This window comes from Centroberyx gerrardi, chromosome 19 (genome assembly GCF_048128805.1).
Source record: "Centroberyx gerrardi isolate f3 chromosome 19, fCenGer3.hap1.cur.20231027, whole genome shotgun sequence".
Lineage (NCBI taxonomy): Eukaryota > Metazoa > Chordata > Actinopteri > Beryciformes > Berycidae > Centroberyx > Centroberyx gerrardi.
Window position 1 is genome coordinate 28,185,439 of NC_136015.1, and position 18,969 is coordinate 28,204,407.

The 18,969-nt window shown below is 42.8% G+C and overlaps 1 protein-coding gene across 1 annotated transcript; it reads left to right on the forward strand.

The window, feature by feature from the left end:
• Positions 1-1,812: 1,812 nt before the first annotated feature.
• On the forward strand, positions 1,813-18,134 carry rnmt (RNA (guanine-7-) methyltransferase). Its single transcript, XM_071924981.2, has 11 exons — positions 1,813-1,909; positions 4,755-4,926; positions 6,950-7,079; positions 8,497-8,625; positions 10,075-10,190; positions 12,528-12,709; positions 13,357-13,521; positions 14,857-14,974; positions 16,817-16,918; positions 17,683-17,716; positions 17,827-18,134. Exons 1-11 carry the CDS (start codon positions 1,887-1,889, stop codon positions 17,862-17,864), a joined length of 1,209 nt encoding a protein of 402 aa, XP_071781082.1. The 5' UTR covers positions 1,813-1,886; the 3' UTR covers positions 17,865-18,134.
• Positions 18,135-18,969: the final 835 nt, after the last annotated feature.

Consider the following 18,969-nt stretch of genomic DNA (forward strand, 5'->3'; position numbering starts at 1 on the left):
TCCGACCTACCTGAACTCCCTCATTCAGGTCTACGCTCCCTCCCGCCCACTACGCTCTGCCAAGGAGCGCCGCCTGGTGCTGCCGCCACAACAAGGCCCAAAGTTTCTATCCAGACTCTTCTTCTGTGGTTCCTCGGTGGTGGAACGAGTTACCAAACTCCATTCGATCCGCAGAGTCCCTCTCAATCTTTAAGAAAAGGCTAAAGACCCAGCTCTTCAGTGAACACCTTCTCACCTGATAGACTGTGTAATCTAAATAAATAAATAAATAAATAAATAAATATTTATCTGCCTCGTAGCACCTATGTCTTGTTGGACTAGATCTTAGCTTTATGGCTCTTACTCTCGTTGTTCTCTCCTGACTAGATCCTTGCTTGTGTTGTATTAAAATCTCATGTGTACGTCGCTTTGGATAAAAGCGTCTGCCAAATGGGAAATTGTAATTGCAATTGTAATTGAGTATTAGTATGTTATATTAGTTATATTAGTATGTTATAATAACCATACTAACCAGACTATTAGTATGTTATATTAACCAGAGTATTAGTATGAGGTAGTAGTACTGAGGTACTAGTCAGTGAAATCTGCTGGTTTAGTGTTTAGTTTTTGGTTTTCTGTCCTAAAGAATCCAAACTTATTTTTGTCTGAATCTTTTTTCATTTGGACCCGATCCACCTGCGCCCCCTGCTGGAGAAGGAGATCATATCAGTGAGTATGTGTGTGCTGTGTGTACATGTAGGCTATGTGCTGTGTGTATGTTATTTATCAGCTGTATCTACTGTTAACAACTTCATATCAGCATAGTCTGTAGAAAACAGAAGTAGCTTCTTTCATGCCACTGCAAACCTGCTGCTGTTTTTCCACACAGAGCCTTCATTAAGCTAACACACCGTATAAACATTAGCATCCACTCTTCAGTTAAATAGCAAAAGCAAATAATAGCATATCCAATACAGATATGCTATATTATATTATATTATATTATATTATATTATATTATATTATATTATATTATATGTTGTTCGTGCAGCACCTCATTAAGAAAAACATCTGCTTTTACAACTGGTTCGTCTGACATTCCTAAAATATTCTACCACCAAACTATACTGTAAATCTGAGACTTTATTAAAATAAAGTGCTGTTTTTTGATCATGTACATGCCGAATTTAGCAGAACACACAAACGATCCACACATGATCTGATTCATGTTTTACGACGTTCGTATCGTTGCTGGTAAGCAAGGTTTCATTAAATTCACAGATTTTTTTATGTAGTTTGGCGCATCAAAAGGTATCGGGTCTACACAGGGATTTCCTGCAGGAAAACCCTAAAGCACATCATAGCAGATATATTCACAGTTACGGCTGCTACTAATAATAACTACAATAATTATACTTATGGCTATCACTACCAATAACAATAACAACACGTGACTAATATTAATAATGATAATAACGCACCTGTCTGGATCTGCTGTATCGGAAACACACAAGAGGATGGAAGCTAATCGATATATTTATAGACATCAATGTTTCTTATTGGAGTCGCTAACGGGTTTAATGTTTAAACACAACGCAGAGGAAACAGAACCTGCGATAATGACAGTTTCATGTTTATCTTCTGATCAAGAATTTAAGACTGTCGGTCGCCATGTTCCTTCTGTTGGGACGCAGAAATGTGACGTATGTCCATCCAACAACATTTTTTCTGGAAGGTAAAATTTAAGTGAACTATCTGTGTTGTCAGTACTCTACCGTTAAATCAGTTTTATTGAACATCTTGTTAATGTGTGACCAAACTGGCAACCCCGAAGGAGGCGATTGGATTGGAAGTGGAACCTAGTCCGGATCTGGCAACCCGACCCACCCGGAAGCTGGTCAGTGCGCATGCGTCCTGGTTGGAAATCAACGTGAGTTTGTTGTGTGTTTTTATCTGTGAATGTATTTTGCAACACGGCCGGTTTCTGTCTGGTTCCACATTGTTGTGAAAACCGATAGCGACCGTTTCTTTTTCTAATAATAAGCGCGAGATGGAAGCAAAGCGCGGTTTGCTTTCCGGACAGAGAACACAAACTCCAGGAGCTAGCCTGCTAGCTAACAGCTAGCTCGCTAGCTTTCTAGCTAACAGCAGCCCCTCTGTTTTGAAAACAGAGTAGAATAGAATATGTTTCAACAGTACAGGAGTTAGCCTTTTAGTTTAGCTAACAGCTAACTGTGCTAACATGTTACCAGTCAGTAGAGTTCACAGTAGAGATGAACAGATAAATAAAACAGAGTAGAGTAGAATCTGTTACAACAGTAACAAATTCTATTCTATTCTACAAATCAGTTTATATCAATATTTAGGCTATATCAGATATCAGTATTTATATCAGATATCAATATTTATATCAGATATTTAGGTGTTTATGTGGATTTATCCTCCACTACATCCCTCTGTCTGTCTGTCTGTCTGTTTGTCTGTCTCACTGTCTGTCTCACTGTCTACCTGTCTGCCCCCCTCCCTCTGCTGAGAGCGGGGACTGTAGGTTATATTGATATGCAAAGTAGCATATGATGTCATTTGGCGACTTCTAGTGACTTTTTATATATATTTTATATGATTATATATATTATAATCGCCCTTAACTCCGTTCTTGTTCTGTCCGCAGACCACAGTAACAAAATCGTGGCATTTATAAACATTTATCTGGCTAACATACGGAACAGACGGGTGCGCAGTCCGACAAAAACAGAAGCCATGCGTCTCTCCAAAGTCGCTCCGGCTCCATTTCAGATCCGGTAGCGATCTGCTGCACCGCTGCAGCTGCTGAAGTAAACAGCTGCAGTGAAGTAAACAGCTGCCTGTCTGATCCGACACAAACGGACGCAACTGGTGTCAGTTAAAGTTTCGCTTTAGATCAATTTCTGTATACTGACCAACTAACTGGAATGTTTCCATGCCAACGTCAATTTAGAGGCCGTTCTTTATACATACTTTACTACAGGGATACTCAAACTTTTTTATTGAAGTTCAAAGGTCCGGAACAATGCCAGTAAAACGCACCGACAAATCAACGTCCATAACTTGTCCATAACATAACTTAAACATAACTTTAAGTGCACACATTCAGTACTACAGTATGGTGGCTTGAGTCAGTGGAGAAATGGCTGTTTGCCTGTAACCGATGCCTTGCACCTGGGCACTTGGGCACTTACCCAATTGTCCATTGGTCAAACTGCTGCTGTTGGAGTTTTTAACAATGTTCATCATGGAAAATCCAGATTCACATCGATATGTGGAACCAAACATGGTGAGCACATGAATGGCCGCCTTCTGAAGGTGGGGAACATTTGCTGTAGTAACACAATCGGCGACCCGCCTCACTTTGAAAAAAGTGGCAGAAACAAAGCGGAGCGGTAATGTGTTGTTTGTTGCCAGGCAACCAAAGTAGCGCTGAGTTGTTCTCTTGAGAGCAGAATCTGTGCCCTTCCATAGGAAATAGTGGCGTTTTGAGGGGAAACCACTCTGCAATGTGAATGCAGCCGTAGCCATCACAGCGGCACACACAAACACACACAAACACACACACACAAGCGGCTCTGTGAAAGTAAAAATCAAGGATGGTTAACTTGCGCTCTGCAGTGCGTCACATGCAATCGCACACACAAGTAAATATAAGTGAATATACTGTATGCACGTTCAATCACACAACGCCTCGACACAAGAAAATATATTCCTTCATTAACTAACGATACATTAACTTATGTTTAATGTGACACAAGGTCCGGTCCGGATTGATCTGTAGTTCGGTCCGGATCCAGATCCGGATCTTGGTCCGGAGTTTGAGAAGCCCTGCTTTACTACATAGTTAAAATATTCATTTTTTTCATATTTTTCATGACCTATAGCCACCGTTGCTTCTCAGTTGGAAAAAGAAAACACTTGCACTATAAAAGCATTTGAGATGCATAATATGTGTAAATTTATGTATACATTTAATTATCAAATATTAAATTATTAAATTATAAAATGTTGAATACCGTGATATAATACTGATACCGTCCAATTTGAGTCCATATCGCCCACCCCTACTGTCTCACTGGCTACCTGTCTCACTGTCTGTCTGTCTCACTGTCTGCCTCTCTCCCTGTCTATCTCACTGGCTACCTGTCTCACTGTCTGCCTGTCTCACTGTCTGCCTGTCTCCCTGTCTGTCTCACTGGCTACCTGTCTCACTGTCTGTCTGTCTCACTGTCTGCCTCTCTCCCTGTCTGTCTCACTGGCTACCTGTCTCACTGTCTGCCTGTCTCACTGTCTGCCTGTCTCACTGTCTCACTGTCTGCCTGTCTCACTGTCTGCCTGTCTCACTGTCTCACTGTCTGTCTGTCTCACTGTCTGCCTCTCTCCCTGTCTGTCTCACTGTCTGCCTGTCTCACTGTCTGCCTGTCTCACTGTCTGTCTGTCTGTCTCACTGTCTGCCTCTCTCCCTGTCTATCTCACTGGCTACCTGTCTCACTGTCTGCCTGTCTCACTGTCTGCCTGTCTCCCTGTCTGTCTCACTGGCTACCTGTCTCACTGTCTGTCTGTCTCACTGTCTGCCTCTCTCCCTGTCTGTCTCACTGGCTACCTGTCTCACTGTCTGCCTGTCTCACTGTCTGCCTGTCTCACTGTCTGCCTGTCTCACTGTCTCACTGTCTGCCTGTCTCACTGTCTGCCTGTCTCACTGTCTCACTGTCTGCCTGTCTCACTGTCTGCCTGTCTCACTGCTCCAGCTTCAGTAGAATGGAAACTGCAGCAGCAGAGAGACAGAAAACAGGAGAGGAAGAGGAGAACGGAGTGATGGCATCAGGAGGAAGAGGAAGAGGAGGGTCAGAACGGAAAGTAGGGATGAAGAGGAAGCATGAGGAAGTGGAGGAGGACGAGGCGTTGCCCTCCAAGAAGCTGGTGAGTCGGCTGCATGATTCTGGATGGAAAGAGAATCTGAATCTCAGAACTGAGATCAGGATTCTGAGGGAAAATAGTTTCTACACCTGAATCTCTTAACTTATCTGATGCAGACAGAAACAACAAACATGTGACAGAGACTGATTTGGGACTGACTGTCACTGTCTATCACTGACTGTCGCTTCATCAGACGCCCACTAGAGGGCGTCTGTGGTCACAAGAGGGCGTCTGTGGTCACAAGAGGGCGTCTCTGGCCTCTAGAGGGCATCTCCGCCCACTAGAGAGCGTCTCTGGCCTCTAGAGGGCGTCTGTGGTCACTAGAGGGCGTCTGTGGTCACTAGAGGGCGTCTCCGGCCTCTAGAGGGCATCTGTGGTCACTAGAGGGTGTCTCCGGCCTCTAGAGGGCGTCTGTGGTCACTAGAGGGAGTCTGTGGTCACTAGAGGGCGTCTCCGGCCTCTAGAGGGCATCTGTGGTCACTAGAGGGCGTCTGTGGCCACTAGAGGGCATCTCCGCCCACTAGAGGGCGTCTCCGGCCTCTAGAGGGCGTCTCTGGTCACTAGAGGATGTCTCCGGCCTCTAGAGGGCGTCTCTGCCCACTAGAGAGCATCTCCGGGCTCTAGAGGGCGTCTGTGGTCACTAGAGGGCGTCTGTGGTCACTAGAGGGCGTCTCCGGGCTCTAGAGGGCGTTTCCAGCCTCTAGAGGGCGTTTCCAGCCTCTAGAGGGCGTCTCCGGTCACTAGAGGGCGTCTCCGGCCTCTAGTTGCTGACAGACAGCAAGTGATGACACATTAGGCGCATCAGAGATCCATTTGGATCCATTTCTATACATTGACCAACTTTTTATTTTGTGGCAGAGCCACATGAGCCTCTGTATGAGAAACTGCATCTCACAGCTAAAGATGCCCTCTAGAGGCCGGAGACGCCCTCTAGTGACCGGAGACGCCCTCTTTAGCCCGGAGACGCCCTCTAGTGACCACAGACGCCCTCTAGAGCCCGGAGACGCCCTCTAGAGCCCGGAGACGCCCTCTAGTGACCACAGAGACGCCCTCTAGAGGGCGTCTCCAGTCACTAGAGGGCGTCTCCGGCCTCTAGAGGGCATCTTTAGCTGTGAGATGCAGTTTCTCATACAGAGGCTCATGTGACTCTGCCACAAAATAAAAAGTTGGTCAATGTATAGAAATGGATCCAAATGGATCTCTGATGCGCCTAATGTGTCATCACTTGCTGTCTGTCAGCAGACCAGCAGACTGAACTCAGTCCACAGAGCCTCCTGCTGTGAAAACTTCCTCACACATTCCTCACTCTGCCCTAGGGCTGGGCGATAAATCGATTTTATCAATTAATTTGAATTTATGGTTTAGGACAATGTGTAAAAATGAAAATCAAGATTCACTTTAACCTCGGTAAATACGGCACGGACCGCTCTCTGTCAATCAAGACCCACCGCTTCCCTAAGCTTCCGCAGTTCCCCTCAGACACAAACACAGTAACAAGATGGTAGCGCACGCTTCTACAGGTGAGGAGCTCGTTTGGAAGTGGTTCGGTTTTGCGACCTCCGACGTCGAGCGAAGCACTGTCCGTTGTAAAGTTTGTCTAAAGTCTGTGGCAACTAAAGGCAATTTTCCTGTGACATCCCATATGACAAGAAGGAGACCCGGTGGAAAGACATTACAGATGCGGTGGGGTTTAATATATTTTTCATACACTTAGTTTGTTTTTAAAAAAGAAAAATCGATTAAAATCAAGATTTTATTTTTAGGCCATATCGCGCAGCCATACTCTGCCTTAACCCTAACCCTTTTGGCCTTTTGAGGGAATGTAAAAGGTGACCAAGTTAAACTAAATAATGCTATTTTTTGTTTTTTCCATGTTTAATGGTACAATGTTTTTGTAAAAACTTGGGTGTATAGGAGGGTGGGGTTGTATTTATGTATGTGCGATTCAGTTTTACTCTCTCTCTCTCTCTCTCTCTCTCTCTCTCTCTCTCTCTCTCTCTCTCTCTCTCTCTCTCTCTCTCTCCAGCTCACAGACCACAGTGTGAAGGTAGCCAGTCACTATAACTCTCTACAGGAAGTTGGTCTGGCAGTGCGGAGTCAGAGCCGGATCTTCTACATGAGGAACTTCAACAACTGGCTGAAGAGCGTCCTGATCGGTGAGATTGCAATCAATAAATCACTATCAGTATCAGTCCTGATCAATAAATCACTAGCAGTATCAGTCCTGATCAATAAATCACTAGCAGTATCAGTCCTGATCGGTGAGATTACAATTTATAAATCACAATTCATGTATTCTGTATTCAAGTATTCTGAGGCAGATGAATCAACAAATCAGTATAATTCCTGAACTGTCTGATTAGTTTACTGACTGATTAGTTTACCAACTGATCCTGGATTAAGGCTGGGACACGTTACACGTTTTTGAAGCCCGATTTGGCAACGATTTGATATCGGGAGTCGGCGGTAGTCCAGGGTAGTCCAGGGTAGTTCTGGGTAGTCCAGGGTAGTTCAGGGTAGTCCAGGGTTGATCAGGGTAGTTATGGGTAGTTCAGGGTAGTTTTGGGTAGTTCAGGGTAGTCCAGGGTAGTCCAGGGTAGTTCAGGGTAGTCCAGGGTAGTCCAGAGTAGTTCAGTATAGTTCAGGGTAGTCCAGGGTAGATCAGGGTAGTCCAGGGTAGTCCAGGGTAGATCAGGGTAGTTCAGGGTAGATCAGGGTAGTTCAGGGTAGTCCAGGGTCGCGTTGTATAGTCGCACCTGTAATCATTATGTGTGGGAAGGAGGAAGTGAAAGACTCAAATCTCTCTGCTACGATCCCAATCGGCAACGTCACGATTAAATCAAACATGTTTGATTTTATTGGGGCTCGTCTTTGCATGGTCATGTGGTCTGCGCTCGTCAAAGACTCGAATCTCGAATCCAAAGTGCACAATCGCTGAACCGGGAAAGAAATAGAAACCTGAATGTGTTCTCAGTCTTTTTTCCATGCAGACTGCAGCACAAACCACAGTTGCTGCGAGCCGTCTGGGCTGCATGTTTGTTTTGGTATCAAAAGACTGCGGAAAAATACATTCAGAGTGCAGGTGAACCATGAAAAATCACATATACGTATCCGGTCTGTGGTCTTTAGATTTGTGCTCCTTAAAGACAGCTGTGTGTGTGTGTGTGTGTGTGTGTGTGTGTGTGTGTGTGTGTGTGTGTGTGTGTGTGTGCATCACAAGAGACTGGAAATCTGCAAATTTCAGTTGTTAAATGTGCGTTGCTCAATCTTTTCATTGTTGTTTATGATTGGAAAAATCTTTTAATGTGTCCCAGGCTTTAGGTGCGTCAGGTAGGGGAGGAGGTGATTAATTGACTTATAAATTGGTTGATTGATTGATTGATTGACAGGTGGGATCCTGGAGCAGGTAATTCATTAACTGATTGATTGATTGATTGATTGACAGGTGAGATCGTGGAACAGGTAATTAACTGACTGATTGATTGATTGACTGATTGATTGATTGACAGATGAGATCCTGGAGCAGGTAATTAACTGACTGATTGATTGATTGACTGATTGATTGATTGACAGGTGAGATCCTGGAGCAGGTGCGTCAGGAGGAGGGAGGGGGGGCGGTGTCGGTGTTGGACCTCGGCTGTGGGAAAGGAGGAGACCTGCTGAAGTGGAAGAAAGGAGGAATCAGACACCTGGTGTGTGCAGGTAAGATTACTTATTTATTATTATCATCATCATTATTATTATTATTATTATTATTATCATTAATTATTATCATACTGCCCACATCATTGCTGTATATACTAATATTCATATTGTTATTGATATCAGATATTGCTTTAACCCTGTTTTTTTATTTTTTTATTTTTTTATTTTTATTTTTTGTAGTTTTTGTTTTGTCGCACATGTTAATTCTTTTGAGAAAAGCAAATAAAAAATATACATTACAAAAAAGATATTGCTTTATATTAGGGATGCACATTTTCAAAAAAAATCGTGATTGATTTGCACAATTTATTGTCATAATGTAAAGTTTTGAGTGGACCCCAGGAAGAATAGCTCCAAATAAACAAACAAACTCAAGTTCATGATCAAATATTGATGTTCGTTAGGCCCAAACATGTTACAAGCCCCCCACCCCTAAACACACACACACACACACACACACACACACGCCACACACACTTCTAGTAAAAGCATTATCCAGACAAACAGCTTGACTCACACTGATCAGCATATTGAAGCTGAATGGAGGCTGTAATTATAAAGTAAATAAAATCATAAATATTTTATAATATTATCATGTACTGAGGCTCATTATCAGTCTCTGTAGGCGACGGAGTTACGGCTCCTAAACTCCTGCCGCATTCTCATCTCCAGTCTCATGTTCATATCGTCCGACTGAAGCGACGTTTCAAACTCCAAGGAAATGAAAAGCCTGTTGACCGGCTGGTGAACAGTTTCATTTTGATTTAAAGATCAGCATGTCTAAACGCTCCAGAGTGACGCAACACATGCAGCCCAGCGGCAGAGAAGATCAAGTGGTTTAGGCATTTCTGCCGAGTCGGCTCCACTTCGACTCAGCGGTTCGACCGGCTGTGATGACGCAATTCAACAAGTCGTTTAAAGAGTAACCAAACCCCAAATCTTTAGTGAAGACTGACACCTAATGGTGAAAAGTAGGGCTGGTCTTTGTGCCAGGTGATGTCACCACCTGTTGTACTCTATGGAAGGTGACATTACCTGGCACAAACACCAGCCAATAGCAGACGGCCAGTGCAGTACCCTACTTTTTACCATTAGGTGTCAGGCTTCACCAAAGATTTGGGTTTGGAGTTTAGTTACTCTTTAAGTCGTCAAGGTTAATCGACGTGACACATAAACAATAAATCGATCATCCATTTTCTGTGAACATCCCTACTTTATATACTAATATTCATATTATTGATATCAGATATTGATGTATATACTAATATTCATATTATTGATAGCCGATATTGCTGTACATACTAATATTCATATTATTGATATCCGATATTGCTGTACATACTAATATTCATATTATTGATATCCGATATTGCTGTACATACTAATATTCATATTATTGATATCCGATATTGCTGTACATACTAATATTCATATTATTGATATCAGATATTGCTGCGGTGTCGGTGGATCAGTGTCAGAGTCGATATGAAGAGATGAAGAGGAAGAGTTACGCTAACGAGAAAATCTTCAGCGCCCAATTCATTACTGCTGACTGCACCAAGGTAGAACTACAGCTGCTAGATCTGTTCCCTTCATTACTGCTGACTGCACCAAGGTAGAACTACAGCTAATAGATCTGTTCCCTTCATTACTGCTGACTGCACCAAGGTAGAACTACAGCTACTAGATGTGGGCCTTGTTTCCCAATAACTATCGCTGTTAGAGGTAGAGATCATGAAAGTTTGTTCATTACCTGCTTGTGTTTCTCAAAGCAGCGGGACCGCGCCCATCTTTAAGTGTTTCTGAGAGGATAAATTTGTAGATTTAGTTCCTGTATATAATTCCTCTGCCTCCTGTAGTTCTTGGACCCACAGACAATATTGTCTCCAGAATCAGCTGTCTGTTGAAACAGCTCCGCTGCCTCTTGCTGCTAACAGTTTGTGGGGTGAAAGGTGGTTCCTGGCGGAGGTTTAGGGTTTGTGGCTCCACAGGAGAGTTGAGAGGAAACATGACTCAGTTCCAGGAAATCACAGAACTATTTTTCTCTGCTGCAGCACAGACCGCTGTGGGGTGAAAGGCGGTTCCTGGCGGAGTGATCTAGTTTTGGATAGTCAGGTCAGATTGTAAACAGTAGAGTTCGGTAGAAGACGATCCGCTGCGAGGCCGGATACAGCAAGGCGCTGGTCCCCCCGCCCCTCCAGCCACATGTATACGGCGTCACCAGCAGCTTCTGGGGCTTTATCCGGGAATGTTTCTTGACTCGCCCTCAATCTTTTGACAGAGGAAACTAGTTCTAGTTTACATCCAGGGAGTCATTAACGTTCCGGCTCTGAAAACATAAATACAGAGCAGTGCTGGTGGTTGCACCTGTTTTGGGCGCTTAAACAACTGGTTCGGTTCGGTTTTAACACCAATGTTGGCCCGGCTGGGCGGTGTTTAGACATTCAGGCTTAAAAACGGAAAACTCCACCCGACTGGGAAGCCGGGCCAGTTTACACAAACGCACAATCACATGACAGGCAGACAGTTTAATCTGAACCGGAGCTGACAGGTTGTGAAAGAAGAAACTAGACATGCTGTCTTGTCTTCAGCCCAATGTGATAAAACGTGTTCAAATGAATTTAACTTGTAAACAGACAGACATGTCTGTCGCTTTCACATGATCCGTCTTAACTGACATGAATGTAGAGTAAGTTTGCTACCGGAGAGTGAAGGAAGCTTGTTGATTGACTAACTAATTTAGTGGTGAATCATATATTATCTTTGAGTTAATCTGACTATAGTCATTTACAAAGTGTTCTATAGACGCCACCAGTGACCTCTGAATATGAATATATGTACTGTTCTATTTAACAGAGCCAGATGGAGGCAGGAGGGTCAGTCTCAGATTAGAGGAGGCAGGCTGCAGAGTTCAGGTGACTAGATGATGTACAGAGTTCATAAAGATAAAATAATAAATAAAATAAGTGTGTTCCTGGTTTTGCTGAAGCTGTTGATGCCATAGAAGTGATGCCCGTCTCCTAACTGGGATTGTACACAATGACATTCAGCTCGTAAGTCTCAACATGGTGCATTAATTCAGACCAGTGATGAGGAACTATGTCAGAGTCATGTGGTTATCTGAAAATAATCAACATGCCTCCAGCCAATCAGAATCAAGTATTCACTCAGGCCATAGTATAACAAATATTAATTGATAATTTGACAGCTGACTTTTTGTCATGTCATGTTTCCTGTAGCAGGAGGAAGTTGAGTGGCAGAAAATATTGATATTCAGGAATGATCGATCACCTTCAAACAAACAAATATCAGTAAAATATGAAACAATCCATTCTATTATAATACAGAGGAATGTTATAATTTAATTTGATCAATTTAAGATTCAAGTTAATAACTGCACAGTGATGGGCTAGCTGGCTTTGCCACTGTGATAGCTAATCTATATGTGATTTTTTATTATATTTTTATGGGTTTTTTTGCTGGTGAATATTGCAGCAAATAGACTGAGCTGTTTTGCATAAAAGGTGTGGAATTGATCAAGTTTGTCTGATGCCAAGGACCCGGCTCTCTCTCTCTCTCTCTCTCTCTCTCTCTCTCTCTCTCTCTCTCTCTCTCTCTCTCTCTCTCTCTCTCTCTCTCTCTCTCTCTCGCCCATGTGATATTATGGTTTATATATTATGATTTATATATTATGGTTTATATATTATATATATTTATATGTTAACAGAAGCACCTGAAAGTCAGACCTGGCTTGAGTTGGGAGTGAAGGGAGGTCAGGACGGGAGAAATGTGATCAAATGTTCTAGTCCTGGTTAGGGTTCTGGCAGCAGCATTTTGTACATGTTGAAGGTTTTTAATACTGGAGTTAGATACACTTGACCTCTGACCTCTGTCTCCAGGAGCCGTTGTCACAGAAGCTGGACGATCCTCAGCTGATGTTCGACATCTGCAGCTGTCAGTTCGTTTATCACTATTCCTTTGAGAGCCAGCAGCAGGCCGACATGATGCTGAGGAACGCCTGCGAGAGGCTGAAGCCTGGAGGGTTCTTCATAGGAACCACACCGGACGCCTTCCAACTGGTGTAAGAACCTGACCTACTGGTTACTGACTGTTCACTGACTGGTTTACTGACTGTTTACTGACTGACCAGGTTAATGAAGCCTGGAGGGTTCTTCATAGGAACCACACCGGACGCCTTCCAACTGGTGTAAGAACCTGACCTACTGGTTACTGACTGGTTTACTGACTGGTTTACTGACTGACCAGGTTAATGAAGCCTGGAGGGTTCTTCATAGGAACCACACCGGACGCCTTCCAACTGGTGTAAGAACCTGACCTACTGGTTACTGACTGGTTTACTGACTGGTTTACTAACTGGTTTACTGACTGACCAGGGTAATGAAGCCTGGAGGGTTCTTCATAGGAACCACACCGGATGCCTTCCAACTGGTGTAAGAACCTGACCTACTGCTTACTGACTGACTGGTTAACTGACTGTTTACTGACTGGTTTACGGACTGACTGCTGTGTGTGTGTTCATTAGATGATTCAGCAGCTTCTTAGATCGCACAAGGTAGATTAACCTGATTAACCTAATTTTCCTCCTCTCTCCTCCCCTCCTACCCTCTCCTCTCTCCTCCTCCTTTTCTCTCCTCCCCTCTTCCCCTCCCCTCCTCTCTCCTCTCCTTTCTCCTTTTCTCCTCTCCCCCTCTTCCTCCTCCCCTCCAGTAAAAGGTTGGAGGAGTCTGACTCCTTGTCTTTTGGAAACGAGGTTTTCAGAGTTTCCTTCCAGTCTAAAGGTTCCTATCCGCTGTTTGGCTGCCAGTATCACTTCAGTCTGGAAGATGTGGTCGACGTTCCTGAGTTCCTCGTCTACTTCCCTCTGTTACAGCAGTAAGATAGTCATATTGATGTTATAATAAACTTTATACTAATAAACTAACTGTAATTACCTGTAAAGACCTTTTGGTGGTGCTACTGAGCACTGAAACAGCAGCCACTGTATTATTATTTAGTAAAATTATATTGTATGTCTTTTCCACAAAACTCATGAAACTTTACTTAAAGTATGATTAAAGAAGAGTTTCCACTCATTTAACTAATTTAGTCAAAAATTAAACCAAATGATGGTACTTTTTAAACCAAATGGTGGTACTGTCTAAACCAAATGATGGTACTTTTTAAACCAAATGGTTGTACTGTCTAAACCAAATGGTGGTACTGTTTAAAGGAATACTGGGTCAGTATCTCCTCACCTCATGTCAGTGGAAACAGCAGTGAAGTTTAACTAGCAGCTCCATGTGGTTCTGTCCGGTTCTTCAGAGTTCCAAAAAAAGAAACAACCATAAAATCAGCAGAATCCAAGTGTTCTGAAGCCAAACGGATAAACTGTGGGTCCAAATGTCTGAAATTCACCTCACTTGTTCTGCACCGTCACTACAGCAGACGCTGCCTTCACATGCTGTTGGAAATATTGTAATTACAGGTAGAACGCACTTGCGCAACCCAATAAAGTGGTAAATACCAATGGGAACGTTGAGTTTTACATGATGCCCAAGATGCAACATGTTTAACTTGTATGTGTCACGCATATACAACAAATTTCAGCCAATCAATGTATTAAAATATCAGTACAAACCTGATTTAATTTGGTGTTAAAAAGTACCAGATTTGGTTTGATTTGTTTTTTTACAGTCGTAAAATCGTCGCGTATTCAGTTCTTTCAGTCAGAAATAACAAAATTTACCCTGAAACAAAAGTTCATCTTTGGTGTCTATTGTAGTAACAAACTGGTAGAGAGTGACTGTGCTGCAGCAGCAGAATGAAGAGAAGAATATTCCAAATCATGGTACTTTTTAACACAAATTAAACCAAACCATGGTACATTTTAACACCAAATTAAACCAAATCATGGTACTTTTTAACACCAAATTAAACCCAATCATGGTACTTTTTAACACCAAATTAAACCCAATCATGGTACTGTTTAAAGTAACGAAGGGAACTTAAGTTCTTGGTTGATTAAACTTTTACAGACTGGATCCAACAGATACTGAACGATGAAAACGAGGTTATGATGATTTCCTAAACTGATGATGACTCGCTTCTGTCTGTCATTCCTCTTGCTTGTTTTGTAGGGAAATGGACTGAAATCTACTGTTGACTGGATTTTCTCTGCTTGTTTTCTGTGTGTGTGTGTGTGTGTGTGTGTGTGTGTGTGTGTGTCAGAATGGCGAAACGCTACAACATGCGTCTGGTCTTCAGGAAGACGTTCTCTGAGTTCTTTGAGGAAAATGTGAAGAAGGAGCATCATCGCAGCCTGATGATGAAGATGTCGGCTCTGGAGGTACTTCACTGTTTCATAATCAATAATCAATAGTTAATATTCTACTCATTTATCAAACAACAATTTGCAATAATCTTAAATCCCGAAATCACAAACATTACAAGCAACCAGTAGTAACGAGGTCAGAGGTCACAGCACCTAGACAATTAGATGGAACAAATAAAATGATGGAGGTCTGAACGCACCGACGCATCAGGACACCTTGTTTTATGCTCCCATGATGCACTGCAAGCGTCAGCACCAAGGCACTTCGTCACCACGATGGGTAATTTATTTTATCACCTGATACATAATCTGATATATAATATATATAAACAATATATAATCTGAGATATAAAATATATATAACCTGATATATAATCTGATATATAAAGTATATAAACATGATATGTAATCTGATATATAATGTATATAATCTGATATATAATATATATAATCTGATATATAATATATACAATCTGATATATAATCTGATATATAATGTATATAAACATATGTAATCTGATATATAATGTATATACCGTATATATCCAACACCATCTAATTCTTAGGTAGCAATGAATGTGTAATGAGATGTGTGTGTGTGGGTTAGTAAGAGAGAGAGAGGGAGAATAAAGGAGAAGCACTCGGGGTAAACCTAGAGATTCTACTCGCCATCTAGAGACACAACAATAGCTTTTTACCACACAGGAACTCGGGGTACGACTTAGAAATAGTACGCCGGGTTACTGGTCTTTCAACTGGTAAGATGCAGTATATTGGCTCTATACGGTGGCTACTAACATGGATGCAAGCTCAGCGGCATGCAATTGAACACAATCTGCTTTACATTAACACAATCAATTCAAGCAGCAAGCATAATGATTGAGGTATCTTCACACAGCATAATATGGACGTGGCGGTCCAATGCGCTTCCCAATAAGCACAATTACAGCTTCTGATTAGTCAAGTTTATTTAACACACCTATTCTAGTCTCTGCCCAGAACCAAAGCCTCTTACTTGGGAATCACTCTCGAGTGATTGATGTGTGTTTCAGTCCGTCTTATCGATCAGGTGGGGTTTTCCCAGGCGGGTCGGCGGGACCGTTATCTCTCCGTGCACGGAACAACGGCCAGCTGGCTTTCCTCGTAGGCAGCGAAAGATGTCAGCCAGGGGTCGACTTGATTGAAGAAACGTATCCTTACGTTGTCTTGTTGGAGGGAAGGAGTGTCCTTAGCTGTATTCTCTTCCAGTCCACTTCTGCAGGTCTGCTACACGGCAGTGCGTGTAAGGAGTTAGAATGTCGGATACGCGAACAGCTAGTCTAATCCTTCTGGATCCAGCAGGGTTACAGCTAACACTAAACAGTCTGGGCTCGTCCCGCGAGTTGAAGACTGCGCCTCGGCTAAACAAAAGAACAGTTAGAACGTAGTACCACCTTGTTTAGCAACGAAAGTCGCAAGGAAGGTGCTTTGCAGAAAGATAGCTCTGGAATTTATACTCTTAGTGATGTCATGGGGACATCCCGGGGCTCGTCCGAGTCTCGTCCAATGAGAGACCAGAGGTTGGGTTTCAGCCAGTTCGCACCTAGGTGTGAACTTCAGGGCCTGTTGGAATTTTGGCGCTGCTTTCCTTTGTTTAAGGTCCCAGCCCAGCAGGTGGGCTAGGGTTCAGGCTTCTGATTCCCTTGCTAGGCTGCAGATTTAGGCTTTTCATTCTACAAGTAGGCCTTTCCTTTGTTTAACCACATGGCCTGGCCCAACAGTGTAGTTATTTAGTTAATGTGTAGTTATTATTTAGTTAATGTGTAATTAATATGTAGTTAATGTGTTGTTCATGTTGTTCCCATGTTGTGTTTCCAGCCTTTCCCCAGTGAAGACAGAGGCAGAGTGGCGGCAGACAGCAGAGCAGAGTACCAACATGCCAAAGAGCACTCAGGCAGAGCCGGAGTCAAACTACCGCTGGTGAGTGGGGACAGGGACTCTGGCCTGGTTTGGTCTGGTTTGGTTTGGTTTGGCCTGGTTTAATCTGAGAAACCAGATGGATATGCAGCAGATAGAAATCCTGTACAGGAGGTGATGGGCGGGGCTTAGCGAGTAAACGCTGCAACATTTCTGCTGTTACTGACGAGAAACCTCAGGCGGATTTTAACAAGCCGAGATCCTGTACAGGCCCACGGAGCGCTCAGTTCAATTCACAGTTACCGGTTAAATCTCCTAATTCCACTAACGTTACCTAAATACCACAAAGTGATAATGTTACCGACCTGTAAAGTTTGTAGGGAAGCAGAAGACGTTCAGGTTACTGTTAACATCCCGTTACTAACACAGGAGACTGCTGCTGGTCTGCTGCTGGTCTGCTGCATCTTCAAATGACAGACGCATTAGAGATCGATTTAGGTCAATTTCTATATGCTGACCAACTTTTTATTTTGTGATGGTGTCGGTATAAACTTTTTATTTTTTTTGGATGCAAATGAGCCATGTCAACTAATGCGGACTTCCGCATGCTTCCTACATTTCTGTTCCCGCCCCTCAACCTGATTTGTGGTTTTCAATGTCAACAGATTTCAGGTCAACAGCCTCCACACAGAATTTGGATACGTTGCTGCCAGACCCTTGATAATATATTATAATATATATATACAATATAAATTATCATTATATATAATGTCAAGGGCCTGAGAGCGAGACTAGGTCTGGTTTAACTGTGTTGTTTCTGTCCACAGGGAACACTCAGCCGGTCTGAATGGGAAGCAGCCAGTGAGTTTCTATCAGTTTCTATCAGACCATAATAACAGTTGAACTGACTGAATACCAACAGATCAATAACTACTCAATAATCAATGTATTGTAACCCTTCATCTCTCTAGGTATTTATCTGGTGTTCGTCTTTCAGAAGATGTCCTGATGTTGGAACCAAACTGCTGGTTAGTTTAGTAAACTGATGAGTCTCTCTGCCTCCACAGTCTGTTTGTACAGCAATTGGTTGTCTTTTGTTTTGGTTAGGTTTTTTTTGTTTGTTTGTTTTGGTTTGGTTGGGGGGGGGGTTACCAGTGGATTAAACAGTGAAACCACCACTGCTGTCTGATTTTCCTTTTTGTCTAAACTCCAACTTTACTTTCTTTGAGTTTGATTTCTGTCTGGTTTCACTAAATAAATAAATCACATTAAGGTTTAATGTTGTGCTGTCATTCATTTAGTCAACAAGGACTTAAAGGAAAACTCCCTAAAACTCTTTAACTCTGCTAAAAACAGCTGTTGATGTTCTTTTCATCTCTGTCTCCATTCAGTAGTTAGTTGTGTTTTTCTTCTTGGTGGATAACCGGCCAATCGTAGACGAGGTGACGTCACCTCCAGATGTTTCCAGCAGCTCCAATGGAGTTTGATATGAGAAAATGTTTCAGGATGTAAAACATCAGCGGTAAACGTCAGGTTTTGGTGTCAGTCCCTCAGAATCAAAGAACGAGGGCTTCTTTCTAGAGCCGCCATTTTGCACCAAGAGACGTTCAACAATCATACAGGGAGAAATCCATCGTAGAAGAGGAGAGAGACCAGTTTCTCCACCACAGGAGCAGGAGAGAGACCAGAATGCACTGCAGGAGCAGGAGAGAGACCAGAATGCACTGCAGCAGAGAGACAGGTTGGGTTTGAGGAAGGAGAGACTCAGCTTTGTCTACCTGCTAGTGAAGTTAGGTTCATACTGCAGATTTAGTGGATGACTTATAAAGCAAACAAGTAAAAGAACATTGGTGAATATATTTGTGATTACTGGAAGAGGAAGAACAATTCCAAAACTATATTTGAGGAATTATTTTTCTTCTGTATTAAACACATTCAAATGTTAAAAGCTTGTTCCCGTATGAGCCTTTTTTTCACTCTAACCAGAAAGTGCAGTTTCCTGTAAACAGGCTGCATCAGCGTTTTTTCTGCCAGCGTCTTTTCATTAAAAGTCATGGCAAGGCGCACAAAAGGCGGATGCTCCGGGGAAAAAAAACGCTGCACCGGCCCTAACT

Excerpts from the sequence above, each read along its gene's own strand:
- rnmt (XM_071924981.2), top strand. The coding sequence starts at position 1,887 with ATGCGTCCTGGTTGGAAATCAAC. Across the intron at positions 4,927-6,949 it reads CGTTGCCCTCCAAGAAGCTG|CTCACAGACCACAGTGTGAA; the intron begins GTGAGTCGGCTG and ends CTCTCTCTCCAG. Across the intron at positions 12,710-13,356 it reads CCGGACGCCTTCCAACTGGT|TAAAAGGTTGGAGGAGTCTG; the intron begins GTAAGAACCTGA and ends CCTCCCCTCCAG.